Here is a 26,153-nt window from a genome sequence, read left to right as displayed (position 1 = left end):
GTATTTTTTTGAAAAAGACCAAAATCTTCAAAAAACAAAGGAAATAACATGCATACCATGTATTTTATTATTTTGCAGTGGTAATACATCATAAGTGGTGTTATTCGTTTTACATTTTCTCTCAATATTTTGGGGCAGATCCAGTTCTTCTGAGCATTTATTTTTTTCGCTATTACCACTTACAGGAAATGCTCTCTCTTCTTTCCTAAGATTTAAAGGTTTGCATAAGTAGTATTAATCACCTCAATCTTTTAAGCAGATTTCGTATTTTCTTTAAAACGTTTAAACACTGGTTGCAGTAATTATGCTGCAGTGGCAGCTCTTTTCTGAAGTAGTTTGTTTAGATCGGATACAAGGAATTAAGTGAAGCCTGAGATGACTATCCAGACCTCTACTTGTTCTAGAAGGCTGTCTTCAACAGAAGGTGGCAATTTCATTAACCCCAAGCCCTGCTTCCATCCATCTTTCCACAGAGAAACATATTTGTTTCCTAGGTCTCTGCCTAAAGTAGCTAGAGAAGGCAGGAGTTTTCCAAACTTTTGCTGCAAAACCAGGATACAAACTTCTCAAGTGGGGTTTTCTTTTTTAAAAACTTTAATGGAAGATTTTTAATGCAACAGTAAAATAATTCACATCTAAGAAAAAAAGAAAAGAAAAATGGTGAATATGGAAAAAAGAGAGGAAAGGAAAAAGGAAAAAAAAGGATAAGGTGGCTTATTTTTGCTTTTATTTCAAAGAGACAAGATAACCAGTCTTTCCACTGAGGCATTATTGATGGCAATTTGAGGAACTGTCCGTAGAAATACTCTAGAAATTTACTCAACAGAATAAAGAGGATAAAATTAGTACAAACTATCGGAGGTCACAGACTTAATGGCATCACACTAGTGTCAGAAGCACTGAAGCGCTTCGGGATTGAAAGGGTTAGCCAGCGATATCACCATTGCCCGGGGGACACCCACTTGGCAGCTCCTTTCATGTCCCCAGCAGAAGCTGAAGTGAAGGTCAGGAGCTCACCCCACCTCACAGCAACACTTGGGTTTCAAACATGGGCTTGCTAACCTTTAATCCAACACTCTAACTACGCGACCTATCATACAGACTAAATATAACAGTATAAATAAATGTAGCAGAAATTTCAGTTTTTCTTAAATATTTTGAAGATTCAAAAATTCTTACCAACACAGCTATCACAAAGACTCAAAAACATAAACATTTTCAGTGACACTGACCTTTTCATATAACGAAGCAAATCATCAACAAGCATTTTCCAATTTTTTGGTATTCCTGTCCCAAACCTCTTTATGAATGTAGGTGGTATTCCTGTTTGAAACAAAGGTATAGCCTTTGGACAGTTGTTACGTTTTAGAAGGGTGCTTCTTATACCCATTTTTCAAACCTTTGGAGATCAAACAGGGATAATCTTACAGGATTACAGAATTTTAGGAAAATCCCAATATCATAAATCTGTATTATACCGTCTCTCTTTTTGTAATGCTTACCTTTATGTTTATGCAAATGTTATCTTGAAAACTTCTAGATAGAAGAAAGTTATGCATTGTAGAAATTATGACATGTAAGATTCTATACAAGCTGATGCTAGCGCACAATCAGCATTAAATTAAATTGAAAAAGAAAGCAAATTTTGAGAGGGGGGGAGCATATAAACATGAAAAGTAGCTTAGATCATATTGGGCAAAATGCATAAATAAAATGCTGCTTTTTATGAGTGTTTCAATATCCATCATCATTTCCAGTCACATTAAGCAAATTTAGTGATATATTAAAGATATTGTCCTTCCTGCAAACACTATTACTTATTCGAGATATCATTTGAAACAAATTAATATTTAGCAATGTGGTATAGTTTTAAATCTTACATGACAAGCACAGATCAGATATGTGTTGTTAGATTTCACTGAATACCAGAAGGAAACTAGAAATAATAAAGTACCTGTGTTCAGTAGCACAGTGATCTACCACCTTTTATATGTTAACAGTCTGGGCAGGTGCCTCATAGCTCCAAATGTAGGACAATGTAGAACTCTACAATAATTACTAGGGACTGACAGTTTGGGTAATAGGTCAGCATGAACAGTTGGAAAAGAAGCAGCAAGGTAGAAGCCATTTTTCAAGAGCTTATAAATTTTTTTATAAACTTATAAAAATTCCAGGTTGCCACTATGGTTTAACTTTTCTCTTACCTTCTTTCTTCATGTTAACTGCATCAATAGGCCCATCTAATATGTAGGTATTTCCTGTCAAGGTTTTGACTTGATTGTGTGCAATGCGTTCTACAATTGCATTGCTATGCCAGAAGACATTATCCATATCTCTATAATAAAAAGGACGTAGTATCATAATTTGAAAATAATTAATCTCACCATTATACTTCCTTAGGATCCCAGCTCGAAAAGTAATGTGAGCCCATTATAATTTCTTTCTCCCGTTTTCCAATGTATGTGTTTTATATTGTGAATTGTGTATCTTACTATATACCGTATTTGCCGGCGTATAAGACGACTGGGCGTATAAGACGAGCCCCCAACATTTCCACTCAAAATATAGAGTTTGTTATATACTTGTCGATAAGATGACCCCCCACTTGGAGGCATGTTTTTCAGGGCAAAAAGTCATACGCCTGCAAATACGGTAAGTTGTAACACTTGGGGTATTCTGGATATAATTCTGATTGACACCCCGCCCCTTTCCCCCAAACTTACAAAGCCACCAAAATGCTTTAGAGAGGCAGCTTCGCCTTTCTCAGGCTGGCACTCAATTCCTCTCCCTTTCTTTGTGACACCGTTGAGCGATCTGCTTTTTTCAGGGGAAAATAAATAAATAAAAATAAAACTGGACGAAAAACAGTCGAGTTGTTTCTTAATATCTTTCCACCTCCCAACCAATTTGTCTCCAAGGGTGCACCACACTGATTGCGACATTAATTATTTCAGAGAGAGGGGGGAGAAATCTTTGCTTCCTACTGTGGCTTTTTCCTGCGCATGTTTTTTCCCTTGGCTTTGGTACATAAGACAGACTTGTCAAGTATTTTGCTTATGAAGAAATATTTGCAGGCATTTTTTGAATTTGTTATAAAGGACTTAAAGCCTTTGTTAATGGTTCTATTTAACTGGCACAAGATGGATCAGACTGAATAAATTTTGATAAATACACAAGTCTATTCAAGATGTAGGTAATATCTAGAATATATTCAATTTACTCTTGGGAACTTAAATTGTAAGCCACATTATGTGTCCAAGATTGAACAGAAACATAGACTGAAAATAAAAGAAATACACGAGGAAATTTAGTTAATAATCACAGCCAATCAATCACATTACAATTTCCAGCAAAACTTACCACAATTTAGTACCTAAGCCCCATCGTTTTAGTTTTACAAAGTGTAGATTGCAAAGGAAAAGAGTGAGTGAGCGGGGAACTGGATATCAATATTTTTTAAAAAAAAATAACATGGGAGAGGAGATAACTGTCATCCACAGTATAGGTAATCCCTGGGTTATGAGCATTCCCTTAGGAAATATTCAAAGTTATGCAATAAGCACTCCCTAGCGTTTATGAACAAGTCCAAAACAACGAATCTTACAGCACCGCGGCAGTTGTTCGCCTTTATGAACAACAGCTCTGCAACATTTGTCCTGCACGTTGCTGGCCAAAATGACAGTTTGGAAAGGAGGCTCCACCCCCACCATTCAGGCTTCCTCCAGCACGTTGCAGGCCAAAATGGAGCTTCTGAGGAACAGACATGCTGGGGGAGGCCTCTGGAGGCCTAAATGGACACATGGCTGAGAGGCTGGAGACGAGACTGCTTGCTGGATCTTCGCATGGTTAAGTGACCCAGCACAACAGGTTGGGTGGGGAGGGAAGCAATTGTGGGGAGCATGAGGTATTTCAGTGGGTTGGGGAGGCCTTGGATGGTCTTAGGCAGGTGGGCTGTTCCATCAGTAGACCCGCCCCACACATGGCCTTCCCCATCTTGAAATATCTCATATGCACTTAACGAGCCTCACATTCGATTAGCGAATGTGTGGGCGAAAGGAGGGAGTGATCCCATTCAAGGCACAAGATTCACTCCCACAAATCCTTGAGTTACAAATGGAATGGACAGGCTCCATTTCATTCGTAACTCGAAGGCGACCTGTATTACTGGAAAATCAATTTAAACTCAACTTTTCATTCTTACAAAGCTGTCCATTGCTAAATTTATGACATAACAACTGCTCCATTTAAGTTTGCTTATTTTGCTTTCCTTTGTTTTTTGCTTGAGAGATTGTCTGTATTTATAATTTTTCTTTTAAATTGCTCTACGCTCCTAAGGGATAAACTTTAAGCTTATGGAAATAAATCAAACCAAATAATTCAATACTAATACTAACTCAATACAAGACTAATGTAAGGAACATCCTTGACAGTGATTAAAACCCATTTAGACATATTTGAACAAAGCTGAAAAGCAGTCACTTGCCTCCGTATTCCTTCCAGACACACAGCAGTATTGTCATTGATCACTCTGATTCTCCATTCATTGATACATATCATCTGTTTTTCCTTTGAGAAATAAATTAGAAAAAAAGGGAATATAATTTTTGCCATAATTATTGGTTTGTACCTGACTGCAAAATCATATAATGTATATCAACAGTTCAATGACATTCTTGGATTCATACTTCTGCCTTATATTTCTGATCACTACTTAAATTCAAACTGTGCGCATGTTTTATGATTTGAACCTAAATATTAAGTTTTTTCTGCTGAATTTAGGAAAAAAATAACTTTCAAAGCTAGTGTGGTAATGTACCCTTCCTATCATGTATACGTTATACCATTCAAGCAAATATTTGTAGAGAATGATATGCCCACCACGGGTTCCTTTTATGTATTTTGTTAGCATTATAAACAGTCCCAAAGTAGGGACTGAATCCAGGAAAATCTTGAAGTTCATAGATGTATTTTTTTCTGAAATTCTAAGTTTCTGAAATTATTCTGAGATTTTGAAAGAAATGGAAATTCCGTTATATTACAGAAATTTTAAAAAACAATGTTATTTTTTTAAATAAAAGTTGCAGGGACATAGCATGCCTCTGGATCATTTATTGGATCTTTGATCTTCACAGTGGTATAAACAAATACTTGCCTCTTTTAGGGAGATGAGGGGTAGATTTTAGGGGTCTATTAATACAAAATATAAATAAATTAATGTAAATAAGATGCTAGTAGTTTCTAGGATTTTTCTAAAAGTATAATTATTAAAAGAGAGAGCTTTTTTTCAGATTTATGGCACTTCAAAACTATTCGTCCACAAAAATATCATCTAAAAGAGCAATATGAAAATAAATGACAAGCTAAGTTAAGCTGCAATTAGGGCTGAGAATGTAATCTATTGGCCACAGCTGCCAGATGATGCCAAGAAAAGCAGCTATTTTAGAATAGCAAAACAGTTGCTTACTCATTTGCTTCAACACTCAAAAATACCTTTTTGAAACAGAACCTGAAGCTTTGTGCAAGTCTATTTATTTCCATTTTTCAATGAAATAGCCAACAGAAAATATCCTGGTGAACCACTTATGACCCATACTGATTACCCATTCTGATGTAGTAGAAAAAACATTTGTAACACAAGAAAAGATAGTTGTGGTATCCCCTTTAGTTATGTTCGTGATTGACTAATGGCTGGTGTGCGTTGTTTTTCCAGCCAGACAGGATAAAAATGGATAAAATAAAAGATTCTACCTTTTCATTTGTTCCTGTGTCAGGTTCATCCAAGGGCACTTTGGTAGCAGGCTGTCGTTTCCTTGGTATATGGACTTTTGGAGTATCAAAAATTGTATCACACAGGTGTTGGGAAGGTTTTTGTGGCGAAACACTTAAATTTTCTTCCACTTTATAGCCATATATATTTTTGGATGGAGTCACCACTGCTTTTTCTTGAGGAAGTTTTCCAGATGCTCTTTCCTTCAAGAATTCTCTAGATTTAACATGATCATCACTCATAATCACAGGATTAGATATTATTGGAAAAGTCTCACTGGCCAATTCAGCAGTTTCCACAATAATCTTCTCTTTCTGGCTAACAGCAGTACTTAGGTATTCTTCATTAAAATTATTAAAAAATTTTGTTGGTTGGGATGTGATTAACGGGTGCTTAGCTGTAGGTAAAGGGGAGACATTTTAAATTTAATACAGTGAAATATCTCCTACAGGAAATATTCTCTTGATAACTATTGTTTCAGGATGAGTTGTTATGCCTAAATCATTTTTTTCCTCAGTCATGCTAACTTCTTAGACTTAAGACAATAACTTTTTCTCAATAACAAGAAAAAGACAGAACTCTTTTCATTAAGTTTTATGGATAGCCATCTAGAATAGTCTGATGGAAGACTAATTTTATACATGGTAACTGCAACATAATTATTATGTGCAGAGAGATGGAGGCATACTGAAGCTCCCAAAACTGTGGAATGGATTCTAAAGATGACAGAAATGGGGCAAATGGCAAATCCAAGCTATTTGGTAAAAGACACAATTACTTTTTATGGACATTTTACTGAAAATAGAAAAAAGCGAACTGTAACAATTTGAAAAATGATTAAATAAGGAGTTGAAGAGATCTCTGTAATATCAAGAGGCAGGAATAATAATGAGTTTGTTTATAACCGTTATAAAAACTGCAAGTTGCTTACTGTTTTGATTATTTCTTTAACTATTTTTTCTTCCTAATTGTTTTTTACATTTATCTTTTACTTAAGTAAAAGTCTTAATAAATGATGATGATGATGATGATGATGATGATATAGTTTGCTAGCTATTGTGTATGTGTTAATGTGTGTGTGTATCAATAACGAAGAGCTTGCTGAATGGTGCACATGCTATTTGATGACTATTTCTGTTTAAATTTAACCTATTTATTTGCCACCTATCTCATTGACAAGCAACTCTGGGTGGCTTACAAACATAAAAAGGGGTACAAAACATTAAAATATTAAATATGAAATAAATAAAAATGAAATAAGTTAAAAATCAGAACCAGAATACTATGGGGCAAAGGTTTGAAAAAAACTTAAGGCAAATGATGAGTAAACAAATAAAAGCAAGTACAAATTATTTGGCAGTTTGCTATGTCAGTTTAGTTATTATAAACAGAACGTTCCATCTTTTACAAGAAAATTACAAAGTGACCACAAGTTTGCAGGTAGAAAAATTGAAGACAGAATTTCAAGACAAAAATATATGCAAACCTTCTCATCACCTAAGAAAAATATTACCTTTCTGCAACCTCTGTTTTACACGGGAGAAGAACTTGTTGGGGGATTCCAAAAATGGAGGACTTATTACTGTAGTACACATATTTTTGTTCACCGCAGTAAAATCTTTCATTGAAACTGAAAGGACAAAACCCATTCATAAATAGTTTTCAATATTTGGTAGATTGAAAAATAATCTTTTAGGAAATGTGGAATTTAATATTTGCATGGCAATATACAATGCAACTAATCTAATAGACAAGTGTTATCACTGAGAAAGTCCAGATGTGCTTCTATAAGTTATCAGGGGTGCCCAATACATAATTGGACAATTAATTAATTATATAGTTATTTCCTCATCACTCTTGGTTGCTCTTCTTAAGAAGTGGTGCTGGGAAACAATGATTCAAGTTTGGTTTAAAGCAACTTTGTGCATGGTTTATGCATATAAAAATGAACCATAAGAAGTTGGAGAAAAAAAGCAATAGGCAACAGATGAAATGGGAAAGACAGTGTGGAAAGGGAACTTCATGAGGACAGTGGTGACACCCAAGCAGGAAAAGCCTAAAGGGAACATCAGGCCAGCCATAAAACAAACTTGCATAGGAAAAGAGATTTAATAAAAGGTATTGAAAGAAGCCCCCTAGACAAAAGCCAAGTAATTAAGAAAACTAAGGAAACAAGAAAAGAAAATCCTTACAAACACAAGACATGCCAAATCAGCTAAACAAAAAGACAAAAGACACGAAATAAATTCCATAGCAGACAGGAGATTGCCACAAAACAAATATAAGAAAACATTAGGAAACTGATAATCCAATCAAACTACCCTGCAAAGTTTGCCTTCTGCACCCCACGGAGTTTACCCTCCGGCGGAAATGAAGACAACCCCTGACAGGATTTAAAACATTAAGAAATACAAACACAAGCACACACACACAAAAGGAGAAAAAAGGTATAAAAATCAGGGTTTTTATTATACAAAGAGAGCTAGCTCCAGGAACGCAGACTTCTTGCTATCTCTCGCCTTCCTGAAAAATAAACCCAGCTTCCAAGCAGTTTGTCTGAATCCTTGCATTGGAGTTCCCCCAGCTGGAAAACCGAATCCTCAGAAGAAAGGCATTTTCCAGCCTTTCAACAATTGGCGACCATGAAGGTTTTCCAGCCAACCCTGCCACCGGACCGGGCCCGCGGATCCAAACCCAGCCGGCATGGACCTTCTTTGTCCAGGGAAAACATCCAGGGACCCAGCCCGGAAGGCATAAGGGTAGTAAAGGGAGTCCTTGGGCTTTTCTGCTCAACAGCTGCTTGAAAGCAGGTGAGTACCGCTTCAAATTTATAATCTTACTAGGGAGGGGAGTGGAAGCGTGAGTGTACCAGGTGTGTGATTGTGGGTTTTCTCTGCGGAAACAGTGGGATCTCACCTCCTCTGTGATTACCAGCCGCACCCCAGCCAGCTGCTAGCTCCAACAAGCCGTGACCGGCTGGATTTGGGAACGCAAGGGGTGATCACAGAGTGTGAGTCCTTCTGAAGGACGTAAGAAAAACCGAGCGGGCTGCAAAAGGAACTGGTGTTGGGAAATAAATAGAAAGCAGAATAAATAGTCCTGGTGCATCTCGCAAGCAAAGCCCTGTGCATTTAGAAGGGGCCCGTGACCGGCTGCTGGCAAACAAAATTGGAAATAGTTTGCCTTACAAAGCAGAGCAGATCCTTCCAGATCCCCACCTTTAAGGGAGATCTGAAAACTGACGGCGGAGTGTGAGGAGGGGCCTCGCACCGGGCTGCCAGGGGGCAGACGGTCCTCCAAGTTCCCCGCTTTTTAGGGGGTCTTAAAACTGACGGCGGAGTTTCCCTATGAGAAAGGGGCCCGTACTCCGTGTGTAGGGAAACCGGAGTCCTTTCCAGACCTTTTTGTCTGAAAACTGACGCGGCGGTAGCCCGGCTAAACCAAAGTAATCCCCACATCAGGTAGGGAATATGGGAAGTTGTAGCTCGAGGGCAATGGAAGAGACCCCCTTGGATACTTGAGGCTTGGGACGAAAGGCTAGTGCCTGTCCTGCCTGGAATGAATAAAAAAGATGCAAAAAGAATTTGCAAAAAAATGGGCTTTATTGCGAGATGACACAGGTAGACAAATTTGGCCTGATAGCGGTACTTTAGATTATAAAACCCTGAAAGCACTTAGAACATGCATTAAGCCCAGCCAAATACCCTATTGGTACTGCTGGGCTGAAATTGTTAGGACCAAAGACCTGACCGAGAAAAAAATAATAATAAGGAAAAGCCTGAAACCCATTTCAGGGAAGGGAATACTGAGGCACGGATTATGGCTCCCCTTTTAAGCAAGCCAGTGCCAGGCAGAAATAGGGGACAACTAGAATGTGTTTTTACCCACACCCCCTTCTCTGCCTCTGACCTAGTCATCTAAAAAAAAAAAAGGATACCCCAGCTTTCAGGGCTGATCCTCAAACAGTTATTAAAACCCTGAAATCTATCATAGACAGCCATAATCCATCCTGGGGTGACATGACTCAGCTGTTACAAGTCTTTCTAAGGAAAAGACGAACTATTAAAACTGTTTGGGGAAAAAACAAAACAGACCAAATAGCCAAACTACCAACTATCCCTGGTCAGGCAGCCCCAGCCCACATCGCATGGCCAGTACATCACCCTGACCGGGACTATAATGATACCAATCAATGGGATGAACACTAGAGCAAAAGATAATTTACTAAGAAGCTCTAGAGGAAATAAGAAAAAAGAAAAAAAGAAAAAACCCTTTAAACTAGTCTGAATTTAAAAACAACAACAACAACAACACAAAGGGAAAAGGAAAACCCTGATGCCTTTTGGGTCCGCCTGACAGAAGCAGCTATTACATATGCCCACCTAGACCTTAGCTGCCTGAAGGACCAAAGGATTTTAGCCTCAGCCTTCGTGGATCAGTCCACCTTAGATATTAAAGAACATTTCCACCGTTTTGTCCCTAACTGGCCAACCTTAGACATAGCAGAGTTGCGCAGGATTGCTAACTTTGTCTATGATCAAAGAGACAAGCTGAAAGAGGAAAAGAAAGATAGAAAGAGACGAATAGAAAGACAGGAAGACTTAAAAATGTTTGCTGTAATGAAACATGATGCCAGACAAACGCCAGGTAAAACCCCCTATAATTCAAAGAAATACTGGCATTGCGACAAAGCAGGATGGTCGCAAAGCAAATATCAGCATTGTTATAGGTGCAGACAGGAAGGTCATTTCAGCAGGCAATGTAGGCAACACCCCCCCCTCCTGCAACCGGTATCACCCACCACCTAGGAACATGAGGCCAGCCAATAATCCAGTCCATTACACTGACCAACAAAGTTTCAGTCACCAGGCACCACCCAGCGCTCCCTTTCCTCCGATAAATAATAACAATAGACATCAATGGGAACAAAGAAGAGAATGGGCGTTGGTTCTTACCTGACACGCCATTTCTCTGGAGCCATGAGGATCATCCAGAGAGTGGGAGGTGCTTCAGTCTGCGTCGTTGTAGGCTGAGCTTAATTACTGAGGATTGCTCCGCCTTCACCACGTGGCTGCCTTGCAATCCCCAGTTTACGTGAAGTCGAGAGTGAAGAGAAGATCTTGCTCTCATCTTACTATGCTAAAGGGTTTATTGGCCGAAACAAGACCCCACCAGACGGAAAACTTAATAGCAGGGCTGGATGATCCTCACGGCTCCAGAGAAATGGCGTGTCAGGTAAGAACCAACGCCCATTCTCCTGGGAGCCGTTCGGATCATCCAGAGAGTGGGACATACCAAAGCTTGGCTGTCCTATGGGAGGGAGTCCGTCTGGTCCTGCAATCTCTGCGGTTCCGTGAGGACTCGCTGGAGGACTCGTCTACCAAACGAAGCCTCCGCCGAAGCAAGTATGTCGATCTTATAATATCTAATAAAGGGAGATGGGGAGGCCCAAGTGGCCGCCCGACAAACGTCAGCGATTGGAACCTGGGTGGCCCAAGTAGCTGAGGTAGCAGCACTTCTGGTGGAGTGTGCCGTTATTCCGCTGGGAATGGGCAGGGCCTGGGACAGTTAAGCTTGGGAAATAGTAGCTCTAATCCAGCGGCCGATGGTTGACGGGGACACTTTGTGGCCTAACGATTTGGGCTGAAAGGAAAGGAATAGGGATTCGGATCTCCTGAAGGGCTGGGTACGTTTAATGTAAATGTAGAGGGCCCGTCTTACGTCTAGGGTATGCCAAGGCTTCTCCCTTTCCCGCGAGGGATTGGGGCAGAAGTTCGGAAGTGTGAGTTCCTGTGCCCTGTGGAAGGCTGAGTTGACCTTGGGCAAGAACTACCCGGTCGGCATGGAAGATGCAAAGGTCCTTCCTCACCGACAAGGCCGCTATCTCTGATATTCGGCGAGCCGAAGTTGGCCACTAGAAACACAACCTTGAATGTTAGGAACTGGAGAGTGGATTCCCTGAGCGGCTCAAAGGGGTGTTTGGTAAGGGCCACAAGGACCTTATTGAGGTCCCAAGTGGGGTATCTGTGAACTGATGGGAACACAGGTAGTGGCTCCCCTGAGGAATGCCCTAATGCGAGGGTGGAGGGAAAGGGACCCCAGATTGCCACAAGCAATGACGGTTGAAAGGGGCTGCGACCTGACGCCTCAGGGTGTTCGGAGAAAGACCTTTCCTCAGACCCTCTGGAGGAATTCCAACACTTGAGCTATGGATGGTGAAAGCGGGTTGACCTGGAAACCCTGGCACCCTTGCAGAAACTATTCCAAGTGGCATTAAAGATTCGGGCTGTGGAGGGTCGCCTGGCGGCTAGGATGGTATCAATAACCTAGTCCGAAACTGCTCCTTTCTTAAACGCTCCCGCTCAACCTCCAAACAGCTTGCTGGAGCCACTGCGGGTCCGGGTGCTGGAGGGGACCCTGAGAAAGGAATCCTGTTCGGAGGAATTTCCCAGGGAGGGGCCATCGATAGGTTGCGGAGGTCCGCGAACCATGGGCGCCTGGGCCAGTAGAGTGCCATCAGAATCAGTTCTGCTGTCTTGGAGATGAACCTCTGGATGGCCCTGAGTACCAGGGCTACGGGAGGGAGAGCATATAGAAACCCTGTGGGCCAGGGGCAACGGAGGGCTTTGTAGTTCTCGGCCCCGTGGGAGGGTACCTCGAGAAAAACCTGGGGAGTTGAGTGATGAGGGGTATGCGAGGAGGTCCACTGACGGAGGCCGAACAGCCCGGTCGCCTCCCTGAACAGTGACGGGTGGAGGCTCCACTCGGGCTGGTCCCCGTGGTCCTGATCAACCAGTCTGCTTGGGTGTTTAAGTCCCCTGAGATGTGCTCGGCTTTGAGAGAGAGGAGATTGCGCTCCGCCCAACGGCAGAGGCGCTCGCCTCTCTCATCAAACGGATGGACTGGGTGCCCCTTGTTGGTTGACAAGGGCCTTGGCGGTGATGTTGTCCGTAAGTATAAGGACATGCCGCCCACGTACCTGAGGGAGGAAGTGGCGTAGGCCCAGGTGGATGGCGCGGAGTTCCAACCAGTTTATACTGTGTGCCCGTTCTACCTGAGACCATCTGCCCTGTGTCGAAAGCGAGTGGATGTGAGCGCCCCCTCCGAACAGGCTGGCGTCTGTGGTGAGGGTGAGGCGTCGGGGCTTCTTGAGGCCATGTCCCTGTTGATGGCGGGACTGGTCCACCAGAGGAGAGATGTGAAGACCTTTGAAGGCACCTTGACCGTGACCTTTGAATTGCTACTGCTGGACCGTTGGAACGGAAGCAGGAACCACTGTAGGGACCTGGTGTGTAACCGGGCCCAGGGAACGATGGAAATACATGAGACCATTTTACCTAGTAGCTTAGACAGATCCAAAAGTGTTACCCTTATTGAACGTCTGATGTGTGTGATGGTTTCCTGAATGCTAAGGAATCTTTCCGAGGAAGGGAAACCTTTCCCCGAACTGAGTCAATGACGGCCCCCAAGTGGGTGATGCGTGTAGAAGGTAACAGTTGGCTCTTTTTCCAGTTACCGGAAACCTATGGTCTTGGAGGGCAGAGAGGGTAGCTCTGACATCCTTCTCTGCTTGGAGTCTGGAGTGGGGCAGGATGAGGATGTCATCCAGGTAACAATGGAGACGAACCGGGAGGTTCCTGAGGTGGGCCGCCAGAGCCGTGAGGACCCTAGTGAAAGTCCCCGGGTTAGAGGCCATCCCAAAGGGAATGGCCACATATTGGACGTGGTGGTGGTTGTAGCAGAATCTGAGGAATATGGAATGGGAGGGCCGGATTGGAATGTGGAGATACGCCTCTGAAGGTCTATAGAGGCTAGCCAATCCCCCTGTCTGATGCCCAGGAGAATGGACTGCAGAGTGTGCATCTTAAACCTGCGGTAAATCAGGTAACGGTTGAGGCGTTTCAGGTCTAGAATAGCCCTCCATCCCCTGAGGATTTGGGGACCACGAAGAGGTGAGAGTGAAACCCTGCCCCGCTGGGATGGTGGGACGGGATGTATGGCCTGTATGCTAAAGAGATGCTGAATGGCTGAATCCATTAAGTTGCGTTTAGTGGGGTCCCTTGAAGGGGGATGCCATAAGGAAGTCAGGGGGTGCGCTGGAATTCAAGCGCGAGACCAAGTCTGATGGAGTCCCGGACCCCGGCATCGGAAGTGGAGGAATCCCATCGGTCAGCAAAATGCTTGAGGCGTCCGCCGATGGGAAGGGAGGGACGAGGTCTATCTGGTGCGCCGGAAGGGCTACCCTCCGGAGCCCCTGAAGGGACATCTGTAGCTGCCGCCCCTCCTGTTCCTGTCACCTGGATCGGCTCGATCCTGGGGCTGGAGTGGCCGGAAGGAGGGGAGTCTCGGATACCTGGGCCGGAAAGATGACTGGTAGAAGGGTCGGGAGGGACCTCTCCGAAAGGGCTGGGGGCTCTTGACTCTGACCTCCGAAAGGGGGAAGAAATTTTTTCTTACTTCGGGTTCGGATAGCAATGGCTCCAGGGCGGCACAAAGAGTCTGTCCCTCTTAATGGGGACAGTGGCCAGCTTAACCTTGTTTTTATGTCCGCCTGCCAGTGCTTGAGCCAGAGCAGGCGGCGAGCTGTAACGTGAGAGGATATCGCTCGGGCGGAGGACTTCACCGCGTGGTAGGTGGCGTCGGCCGAGAATTCTGCTGCGGCCGCCAACTTTGCGATTTTCTGATGTGCCCTTGTGTTAGAGGGGGAACATGCTGTTTCACTTGGCGGAGCCACCGGATCGAGGACCTGGTGAAAGGGAAGCGGCCATGGCCGATCTAATGGCCCAGGTGTCGGCCTGATGAGTCCCACGTAAGGCCAGTTTGGACCTTTTGTCCTCGGGTTTCGGGCTTCCAGGGGGTCACTGGAAGAGGACGAGGATACTGAACCAACGAAGGGCTTGTCTACCTCGGGAGTGTTAAGCAAGTTGCAAAAGCTCAGCTCGAGGTTAAAGAACCTCTTGTCCTGGCTGGATGGGCAGGGGAAGCTCTTGTAGAGTCCAATTGGTCTTAAACTAGGTCGTGGAATATGGGTGGGGCGGAATAACCTTCGCCTCCACCACGGGCTGCCTAAAATGGCGTCCTCTTGTCCCTCTGCCGGGAGGGAGAGCCGGAGAGGACTGAACCGACAGGCCAGAATGTTCTTGGCCTTAAAGAGTAGTGATTAAGCATGTGTGGCTTGAACAAACCCAGAAGGTGGGTTGATCGGGAGTGAGGCCCTTGTCCTCGGACATGTCTCCTTCTATCGGGCCTATCTCCGATAGGGATTCCCCTTGTGTAGACCCCCATCAAGATCCTCCTCCTCCCCGAACCTATCCAGGTCCTCTATAGCCTCCTCCATTTCCCCTTCTGGGAGGGGGCTGTCCCCCATAAAGGTACCTGACCATGGGTAGGGTCCAATCTAGGCGAGGACCTGACTGATGGCGAGTCGTGTTCGGGCGCCATCGAGGGGGACCGGACCTGTACATCTGTTGAATGCCCTCTGCTATCCCCTGGCGGATAGCCCGTTCCATCCATGCCTGCATGAGCGCAGAAATCTCGACAGTGGCGGCCTCCTCCTGGCGCAGACCAGCAGCCGTGGGCGTGAAAGTACTTCTCGGCCGTCTGGCTGTTGATTCGGGACCTGGCGTCCCAGGGATAAGCTGCGCCTGGAGAGGGGAAGAACAATCTGGGGGAGGGGGGTGTCTGGAGGTAGAAGGAATGGAGGGTGGGAGGGCTGGGGGCACTGGTTGTGCCTTTCTAGATCGCCTGTCAGATTCTTTCTCCAGTGCCCTATGACGCCTTAGGGCCTCTCTCTGAGAAGCCTTGGAAGTTTCCTTAGAGGCTTCCTTAGCCTGTCTGCGCAGGTGGTAGGACTTAGATCTGGCCTTCAAAGAAGAGCCTCTAGTGGAATTGTCATCTGCCATTATAGAAGAAAGGACTCTAGCTCCAATTTAAGGCGGTTGGCTCGCCAAGGTTTCGGCCTACAACAAAGGCCGGGTGTCCTTTCAGCTGGCCCGCGCCCCTTTTGGAATTTAGATATGTAAGTTCTACAATATTATTATTGTTATAATTATTAATATAAATATATATACATGCGAATAAGCACTGTATATGAAATCCAATCAGTGTTGGTAATGCGTTATTGCCAGTACCAATAATATATATGAAAATATATATATACCTCAGAAAACATATATATGTATATGTATATAGTTATGTATCATTATCATCATTATCATCATCATTATTATTATTATTATTATTATTATTATTATTATTATTATTATTATTATTATTATTATTATTATTATTTTTAATAATAATACTTTTTGACAAGAAATAAACGGGGCCTGTTCAGCGCTCCCAGGAGGGAGTGACCCCAGATACGGTGTTAAATTCTCCAATTGTCCAAATGAACGCCTGAGGCTGAAGTGAGGCCTCTGGCAGCTGGAGCTCCCAGGCAACCACCGGGAGGGATAGGCTGCAATTCCCTGCCCTGAGCTGCTGCGGAAAGCCAACAATTTGCCAATGTCTAAGAATGCAGTAAGTTCTCACAGGCTGGGAGGCCTATGATTAGAAGACTAGTTTCTTCGCAGTCGCAGAGGCCTGTTACAAAGCGCCGAAAACGTGGCGGCGCCAAAATGGCGGCCGCCCACGATCCCTTTAAAAACGGGCCGCTCAGGGCAAGACTAAGCTCTCCGGCAAACCTGGAGGCCGAGAGAGGCAGCGAGACAATTTTTCGCCCCTTTTGGGGCGATCGGCGTCGCGGTGGGGGGATCACCAGCTGCGCTTATCAGCGCTGACGAGTGGAGCCGCCACAATAGCGACGCAAAAGCGGCAGGAAAGGAGCCGAATGGAAGGGGGAGGATTGGCGCCGGAGCGCAAGCCGCCCGCTCCCTATCCCCCTGGGGCGAAGAACGCGCTCCCCTGCTATAGCCACCCCAATTGCGCAGAGGCTAAGGAGAACCCGAAACGCAAGGCAAACCTGAAGGGAAAATTTTTTCTTTTCTATAGCTGTTAAAAAGGAACTTGAATCGGCCAAAGAGTGGGAGATACAGAGCCTAATCTGACGAAGGCTGAGCGTAAACTGGGGATTGCAAGGCAGCCACGTGGTGAAGGGCGGAGCAATCCTCAGTAATTAAGCTCAGCCTACAACGACGCAGACTGAAGCACCTCCCACTCTCTGGATGATCCGAACGGCTCCCAGGAGAACATGATTTACCCCTCTCTTGACTAGAGCATGACAATGAAAGCACTGAATTCATGGCTACCTTTAATGGGCTGGCTATCCCCCTAGAAAATGGCCCAGAAGGGGAACCCATTGTCACCATTCTTATAGGAGGAAAGAAATACAATTGCCTAGTTGATACTGGAGCCACCTCCTCATTAATTACTGAACCACCATATAAAGCTTCAGTGGCTGAAGGGGCTCAGGATAGCATAATGGGAGTGGGAGGGGGAGAAATAATCCCTGTAAAACTTACCCACAACGTACCAGTAGAACTAGGACCTTTCACAGTAGACCATGCATTTACTATTTGCCCCCAGTCCCCACTGTCTCTACTAGGAAGGGATCTCCTATGTAAAATGGGAGCTACCATAACACGAGGCAAACAGGGGCTGCAATTGGAAATCCCAGGAAAAGGCACACACAAGACAATCAGGCTGATAACCAGCAACACAGGGCTTCATGAAGATTTTTAAAAGCCTGCCACCCTCCTTATGGGGCTGGGATGCATCAGAAGTGGGACTACTTAAAGGAGACACACCTCTCCTGGCCACAAGTGCTCCCAATTGCCCTCTTTTATATCAGAACCAGACCAAGACAAGATATAGGTATTTCCCCCTTTGAGATCCTTTTTGGTCACCCCCCGCATACCCTACAAAGCCTAGATCCTCATTCCCTTTGCTTAGATAGGGGGGATAGGGTTCTCTCTTCTTATCTTACAGCCCTGCAAAAGAGACTACAGACCCTCTGGACCCAGAGTGCGCTGACACAGACCTTACCCCTGGAAGAAGCCCTGCATCCATATGAGCCAGGAGATTGGGTGTGGATCAAGCTCTTCACCAGAACCTCCCCTCTACAACCCAAGTGGAAAGGACCCTACCAAGTTTTACTGACTATACACACCACCATAAAGGTTGCAGAACAAGACTCTTGGCTACATTGGACACATGCAAAGCCAGCAGTCATAGACCATAGCCAAACTCCACCACAATCAATCCCACCCATCAAACTCAAGAAAGATTGGGACACAGATCAATGGACGCTTGCAGCATTCTCCAACACTGTTGAACCACACCACTGTGAGGAACCAAGTGCAAACATTGCATTACACAAAACTGGACTCCCAGGTGCTGAGTTATAGACTATTTTTTTTTAATTATTATTTTTTCTCTCACCTTCTCCATTTTTTCCTTTTTAAACTTTTTTTCATCGTATTTTTTTTTAACAAAAAGGACTTTAACCATACCTTACTCATAATTTTTTGATACTTGACCTTTTACATTTTTCTTACATTGCTAAAAAAAAAAAAAAAAAAAAGAGGGGGGGAGGAAGGGAAGAAAAGGAATCTAGCAATGGGGAACATGAAATGCAATATATACTATGTATTATTATCTGTAACAATTGTAACATTTGTAACACAAACAACTGCGTTCCTGGAACCAAAGCTTATCCCAGAGAAAGGAAACATATGGGAATGTTTAGCAAGAGAAATATTCAACACCACTAACTTTTGCTTAGCAGGAGGGAAATCATAATGTGACTGGGTGCAGCTCACCTAGGGTCACAGAATGCCCCAGTCTTAGTAACACAGAACTAAAATGCAACTATACAGAGACCATATCATTTTCATATAGTTACCTGAAGTTCCCACCAGGATGGTTTTTCCTTTGTGGCTTAAAAGCCTACTCATACCTTCCTGCAAATGCCTCAAATGGTCCCTGCACCTTGGGAAGGTTAACCATGCTTATGCCATCCTTACAGAGACGACACAGGAGAGCCTTCCAAACCCTAGACTCAGACTGTGATTCCAAAGTCTCCCTTCCCACAAAAAACAGAATACATCTCATTGGCAATATCCCTGGTAGGGGTACCTGGATTGGCAGTGAGAAATTCTAACAATTTGAATAGACTAGCATGTACCCTGGCAAAAAAAGCTTGAATTCGACCTCCCATGCCCTGGATGCCCTTAACAGAGAACTGAGGGAGGTCAGAGAAGCCACCTTGGAGAATAGGGCAGCAATAGACTTCCTTCTCTTGAAGCATAACTATGGCTGCGAAACATTCAAAGGGATGTGTTGCTTCAATCTGAACGAAACCTCAGAACTCGTAGGGAAGAACATCCACCACCTGAAAGAGCTATCTCAGAATATTGGTCAGGAGCAATCATTCCTGGACTTTTTCATGGCTCTTCTCATGGATGCCAGATTTCTATTGGCTCAAAATCCTTATAACAACCACAGTCACCATTTGTGTCTTTGGAGCCCTCATGTGTTGCCTCTGTCGATGCATACCGCCCTGCCTTAGCTGCCTAAAGGCCTGTATTCCCTCTCAGAAGAGAAAATTAAAGGGGAGACAGGCAGCCATGATAATGATCCAGATTGATCACAATACCAAGTATACCCAGACATTCAATCAGAGACCACACTCTTAAAAATATATATATATATATATGAAGGATTGTGGAAAGGGAACTTCATGAGGACAGTGGTGACACCCAAGCAGGAAAAGCCTAAAGGGAACATCAGGCCAGCCATAAAACAAACTTGCATAGGAAAAGAGATTTAATAAAAGGTATTGAAAGAAGCCCCCAAGACAAAAGCCAAGTAATTAAGAAAACTAAGGAAACAAGAAAAGAAAATCCTTACAAACACAAGACATGCCAAATCAGCTAAACAAAAAGACAAAAGACACGAAATAAATTCCATAGCAGACAGGAGATTGCCACAAAACAAATATAAGAAAACATTAGGAAACTGATAATCCAATCAAACTACCCTGCAAAGTTTGCCTTCTGCACCCCACGGAGTTTACCCTCCAGCGGAAATGAAGACAACCCCTGACAGGATTTAAAACATTAAGAAATACAAACACAAGCACACACACACAAAAGGAGAAAAAAGGTATAAAAATCAGGGTTTTTATTATACAAAGAGAGCTAGCTCCAGGAACGCAGACTTCTTGCTATCTCTCGCCTTCCTGAAAAATAAACCCAGCTTCCAAGCAGTTTGTCTGAATCCTTGCATTGGAGTTCCCCCAGCTGGAAAACCGAATCCTCAGAAGAAAGGCATTTTCCAGCCTTTCAACAACAGCTTATTCAAAATATTGGTATTGGTCATCTCCTTTAAAGCCCTTTATGGAATGGGTCCAAGGTATCCGAGGAACCAACTTACTCCAATAGGATTGACCCAACCACTTGTTCTTGCAAAGATCACAGATCCCATCAGTAAAGAATTCCAGCTAGTTAGAAGTCTAGAGGAGCCTTTTCTGCCATGGCCCACACCCTTTGAAACACCTTTCCACCAGAGGTGAAATCAACCCCTTCTAACTTTTAGGAAGAACATTAACATCTTGCTCTGCCTGATGCAGAAACCAGAGAAGGTGATGGGCTGTCTGATAAAATAAAGCCGGGTCATGGCACACACTTGAAAGTAAATTAGGAAGACTGTAATTGTGGAGTCTGTCTGGCAAGAACAAAGAATGCTTATCCACAGGAAATGTGCATCATGTGTAAAGCCTGTAACAATTCTGGGTAGTTAGAAAGCTGATAAAAGTAAGGAGAGTTAGGCAACTTGCAGACTAAAGCTAAAAGTTAGGAATAGAAATGGCCTGCAGCAAATAAAATGTGTATTAAATAACTCCTGAGGCATTCATTAGCCAAGGTTTAGGAACAGGGATAGCTAGAGACCAATAGAACAAACTGTAGAATTATTACTAAAATGTTTTATTGGATATTTCTTATCATCTCGCTTTGTCCCGCCCTCTCCTTTAGTGAAAATGGATAAAGTTTACTTAATTCTTTGTTCTTGGCATTTTGGCCAGGAGCCCTTTTCCTTGGAGTACTCCAATAAAAAGCAATCAGAAAATCTGCACCTCGTGTCTGGCATCCATCACTGGCTTCGGCACCAGGCTCAGATCCAAATTGGGGACAACAAAGGCACCACATTTGCTCACCTCTAAACTCATTATCTTTTACTCTTTATGTAACCTTTTATAATTTAAATTTGTTTTTATGTTTATAATGGCTTTTATATTTCTATTTTTTACTACGTTGTTAGTCACCCAGAGCCACCCCAAACAGCAAGATGAGTGGCATATGAATTCAATCAATACTGAAGGTGCGTCTAAATTAATGAGGCAGAGAGCAGGTTGTCCAATTTCTATCACTGCTGGCTAGAAGCCCAAGAGTTATTTTTGTAATTGTATCTCAAACATCTAAGTATGATACTAGAAGAAATTACATAACCAACCTGTTTTTACATTGGATTCTTCAAGAAAATTCTCATCCAGCTTTGTCTTTTGTTTACCTTCAACAATAGGTATTTTTTCTGGTCTTTGTAGAAAGGCAGGCTGCCTTTCAGGAGAAGGAATATAATCTGTGGTATACTTTGGGTCCAACAACATAGCTTCTGGAGGCTTGTTTTTTTCTTTGACAAGAGCTGCTCTTTGTTTCATTCTTGAGAAGATTTTTGCTGGAGATTCAACAGATAATGGCCTACAAGCTTTACGTTTTTGAACAGCACTCCTTGTCATATAGTTAGTTTTCTGACATGAAGAAATCATTCCCAGGATTCCTTCAGATGATGGTTTTATTTCACTGATATCAAAGAAATCTTGTGTGTGCATATTGCCAGATAATACAGTGGACTGGAAAACATTTATTCCTTTAGTTTTTTGGTCTGAGCAAACATTTTGGCAAGTACGAACCACTGAAGGAGGAATTTTAGCTGAATCCAAAGTACAATTCATCTGGAATTTTACAAAATCCTTTAAAGGTGTACCACTAGGGATATTATGTAAAGAAACTGCTTTCAATGACATTTTTTCTTTCCTGTTAAAAGAAAAAAAGATGTTAAAATTCTTCAATTTTCAAAAAGTACAGCAGCTGCAAAAACAAAATCTCTTTATTGTAAATGCTTTTTTAAATTAAAAAATGTTTGATATCTGCAAATGTGAACTGTATTCCTTTACATTTTTACTTAAAAATGTGTTACAAAGAAACACAAACTCTGTAATACCGCATGCTAAATGCATCTAAATTCCCTAAATTATTTAATACTTAAATTATAAATGAGATATAATACCGTAGAATGACACTATATGTAACACTATATAAAATTTAAATCCCTAGTGGAATTTTGAAAATTTAGTTATAAAACATTAAAGGACATTTTCTATCTGATAATATAAGGCTGTTGTATCATGGAAATTGCACCAGAATGATATAAGAGATTCAGCAATCAATCCATAGAAAGGTTGAATACATAATGTATGATGTAACATTGGCATGTCCAACCTGAGGCCTATATACTGCGTGTGGCTCCACAAGATTGTAAACTTTTATATACATCAATTATACACTGCTCTAAAAAATAAAAGGAACACAAAAATAAGACATCTTAGATCTGAATGAATGAAATATTATTAAATACTTTGTTCATTACATAGTTGAATGTACTGACAACAAACTCACACAAAAATTATCAATGGAAATCAAATTTAGCAACTCATGGAGGTCTGGATTTGGAGTTACACTCAAAATTAAAGTGGAAAAAAACACTACAGACTGATCCAACTTTGATGTAATGTCCTTCAAACAAGTCAAAATGAGGCTCAATAGTGTGTGTGGCCTCCACGTGCCTGTATGACCTCCCTACAACGCCTGGGTATGCTCCTGATGAGGTGGCGGATGGTCTCCTGAGGGATCTCCTCCCACACCTGGACTAAAGCATCCCCCAACTCCTGGACAGTCTGTGGTGCAACGTGGCGCTGGTGGATGGAGCGAGACATGATGTCCCAGATGTGCTCAATTGGATTCAGGTCTGGGGAAAGGGTGGGCCTGTCCATAGTAGCAATGCCTTCGTCTTGCAGGAACTGCTGACACACTCCAGCCACATGAGGTCTAGCATTGTTATGCATTAGGAGGAACCCAGGGCCAACCGCACCAGCATATGGTCTCACAAGGGGTCTGAGGATCTCATCTCGGTACCTAATGGCAGTCAGGCTACCTCTGGCGAGCACAGAGGGCTGTGCGGCCCCCTAAAGAAATGCCACCCCACACCATTACTGACCCACTGCCGAACCGGTCATGCTGGAGGATGTTGCAGGCAGCAGAATGTTCTCCATGGCATCTCCAGACCCTGTCACATCTGTCACATGTGCTCAGTGTGAACCTGCTTTCATCTGTAAAGAGCACAGGGTGCCAGTGGGGAATTTGCCAATCTTGGTGTTCTCTGGCAAATGCCAAACGTCCTGCACGGTGTTGGGCTGTAAGCACAACCCCTCTGTGGACGTCAGGCCCTCATACCACCCTCATGTTTCTGTTTCTGACCGTTTGAGTAACCACATGCACATTTGTGGCCCTCTGGAGGTCATTTTGCAGGGCTCTGGCAGTGCTCCTCCTGTCCCTCCTTGCACAAAGGCGGAGGTAGCGGTCCTGATGCTGGGTTGTTGCCCTCCTACGGCCTCCTCATCTCCTGCTGTACTGGCCTGTCTACTGGTAGGGCATCCATGCTCTGGACACTACGCTGACAGACACAGCAAACCTTGCCACAGCTCGCATCGATGTGCCATCCTGGATGAGCTGCACTACCTGAACCACTTGTGTGGGTTGTAGACTCCGTCTCATGCTACCACTAGAGTGAAAGCACTGCCAGCATTCAAAAGTGACCAAACCATCAGCCAGAAAGCATAGGAACTGAGAAGTGGTCTGTGGTCACCACCTGCAGAACCACTGCTTTATTGGGGATATCTTGCTAACTGCCTCTGCTTTCCACCTGTTGTCTATTCCATTTGCACAATAGCATGTGAAATTGATTGTCAACCAGTGTTGCTACCTAAGTGGACAGTATGATTTCACAGAAGTGTGACTGACTTGGAGTTACACTGTGTTGTTTAAGTGTTCCCTCTATTTTTTTGAGCAGTGTATATTTTATATGCAGTCCCAAAAACTTCCTCTTCACGCAAATGCAGGCCAGGCAAGCCAAAAAGTTGGATACCCATGATATAAAGAATATTAATTTTATCTGCAACATTCAAGAAAATCAACAGATATTTGTACTTTACGAGCATAAACAATCCATTAGGCAATGGATACTTTAGTAAACCCAAGTGATGTTAATATTTATTTCAAAGTCACTCAAAATTACATCAAAAATCAGGAGTCTCAAAGTACTTTTTCAAAGTAAGAAATTGTATTAAAAGGCATAGGCTTTTCTGAGCACTACCATTTTCCTTCTGATATTTGTCTACTCTAGACTAAAATACCTCCTTATACAAGAGGACTGTACCAAGGCTGCAGTTCTTCCACAGAGCAAGAACAGCATCATGTTTGTTCCTTTTTAGGATCACATATAAAACTTTTTCATAAGGTTAGCCCACTAAATGAGTAGAGCCATATCATATACAGGTAGTCCTCAACTTACAACAGTTCATTTAGTGACCATTCAAAGTTACAACCACACTGAAAAAAAGTGACTCATGACCGTTTTTCACAATTATGACATCTGATCATGTGATCAAAAAGCAAAGGCTTAGAAACTGACTCATACTTATGACTGTTGCTGTGTCCCAAGGTCATGAGATCACCTTTTGCAACCTATTGACAAGGGAAGTCAGTGGGGAAGCCAGATTCACTTAACAATCATATTACTAACTTATCAGTGGCAATTCACTTAACAACTTGGCAGGACAGATCATAAAATATCTTTCAACAGAAATCTTGGGCTCAATTGTAAGTCAAGGACTACCCGTCTATGGCTGGAACTGGCAAAGACACTGGTGACCAGAAATTGAGCAGGAACAAGAAGATAAACGCATTATGACACAAAACTCCAAACTTAAACATTTGCATCAGACATCAAGTTGCAAGTACAGTACTTTGTAACTACCTTCCCAAAATAAATGCGCTCTAGAGAAACTGATGGATTACAATATTCCTGCCCCTAAAAGCATAATTTTCAAGAGCAACTTCCTCTTATGCCTGAAAAGTTTTCGATCAGGGTGTGCTAACTGTTCTTAACATATGCTGGTGAAACTATGGACACTAACCTCACAATCAATTACAAAAGCTACAAGTGGCACAAAGAGTCATGGAAAGATACAGGCTCAGCATCACAAGACAAGACAGAAAGACCCGCACATGGATTACAGAACAAACAAAAATATACAATGCCATCAAAAGAGTAAAAGAATGGAAATGGGCTGGTTACATAGCAAAAAGAACTGATGACAGGTGGACCAAGGCAGTCATAGAAAGGATCCCACTTAGCATCAGAACAGAATAAGAGTTGGGAGAGACCTTATAGGTCATCTAGTCCAACCCCCCACCCAAGGAGGAGACCCTACACCATTTCTGACAGATGGTAGTCCAGGCTCTTCTTGAAAGCTTCCAGTAATGAAGCTCCCACAACTTCCGAAGGCAAGCTGTTCCATTGGTTGATTGTTCTGTCAGAAAATTTCTCCTTATTTCCAGGTTGAATCTCTCCTTGTTCAGTTTCCATCCATTATTCCTTGTCTGGCCTTTCGAACCTCAGGCACCACCAAACTCATAATTTTAAATCCCGCAGACCACTATGATGAATTTTGACTGACAGTGGCTTGCTGACGTTGGTGGGAAAGTCAGTCCCATATTCCAGAGCTGCAGTAGTCACAAGACTGGCTCTTTGGTCATTCTGGAGCAGCTGTTCCTCCACCTGGGTGCACCAGTCTTCCACGGACTGGAGGAACTGCTCCGAGATGACCAAAGGGCCAGTCCTGTGACTACTGCAGCTCTGGAATATGGGACCGACTTTCCCACCAATGTTTCGACTCCTTACCTTAACCAGCCCCAAACGGAGGAATTCAAAAATAGGCTGAAATAACAATTTTTAAAAAGAACCCACCGGAGGATTTCCCGTCAACACCCTAAGGGAAATAGTAGCGTTGTCATCCGGAGCTCGGGGGGGGGGGGGGGGGAGAAAAAAGGGCTTTCGTTGGAATGCAAGCAAAATCTTCTCCCACTCACAAAGGCCCCTCCCTCACCGGGTAGCCATTTCTCCCCCCTACCTTCTCTCCCTCCGCCCGTCCCTCCCTCCGTCCGTTCGGCCGTCCGTCCGCAGAAGCGCGGAAATCAACCGCCAAGCGGTTCGAATTCCTTGCGCGCCGCTCTCCCTGCCGCTGATTGGCCGACGAGCGCGGAAGGCT

At 43.3% G+C, this 26,153-nt stretch overlaps 1 protein-coding gene across 4 annotated transcripts in view; it reads right to left on the bottom strand.

Moving 5' to 3' along the window:
• Positions 1–26,111, bottom strand: part of MIS18BP1 (MIS18 binding protein 1) — a 47,569-nt gene extending 21,458 nt beyond the window's left edge. For 2 of the 4 annotated variants that reach the window (XM_087952467.1, XM_087952470.1), the window contains exons 1-7: positions 25,853–26,056; positions 21,221–21,801; positions 5,749–6,164; positions 4,484–4,566; positions 2,205–2,335; positions 1,233–1,323; positions 57–205 (exon numbers count right to left, since the gene is read on the bottom strand). In XM_087952467.1, coding sequence (XP_087808593.1) covers positions 57–205; positions 1,233–1,323; positions 2,205–2,335; positions 4,484–4,566; positions 5,749–6,164; positions 21,221–21,791 — 1,441 coding nt within the window. In that variant the 5' untranslated portion in view covers positions 21,792–21,801; positions 25,853–26,056. Of the gene's footprint in view, positions 1–56; positions 206–1,232; positions 1,324–2,204; positions 2,336–4,483; positions 4,567–5,748; positions 6,165–21,220; positions 21,802–25,786 lie in introns of all 4 variants that reach the window. The other 2 variants (XM_087952469.1, XM_087952468.1) reach the window with 2 other exon arrangements.
• Between the last annotated feature and the right edge of the window lie 42 nt (positions 26,112–26,153).

This window comes from Notechis scutatus, chromosome 1 (assembly GCF_049901735.1).
Source record: "Notechis scutatus isolate UNSWTSFEM ecotype Mainland chromosome 1, rNotScu1.2, whole genome shotgun sequence".
Lineage (NCBI taxonomy): Eukaryota > Metazoa > Chordata > Lepidosauria > Squamata > Elapidae > Notechis > Notechis scutatus.
This window is presented reverse-complemented; position numbering and strand designations above follow the sequence as displayed.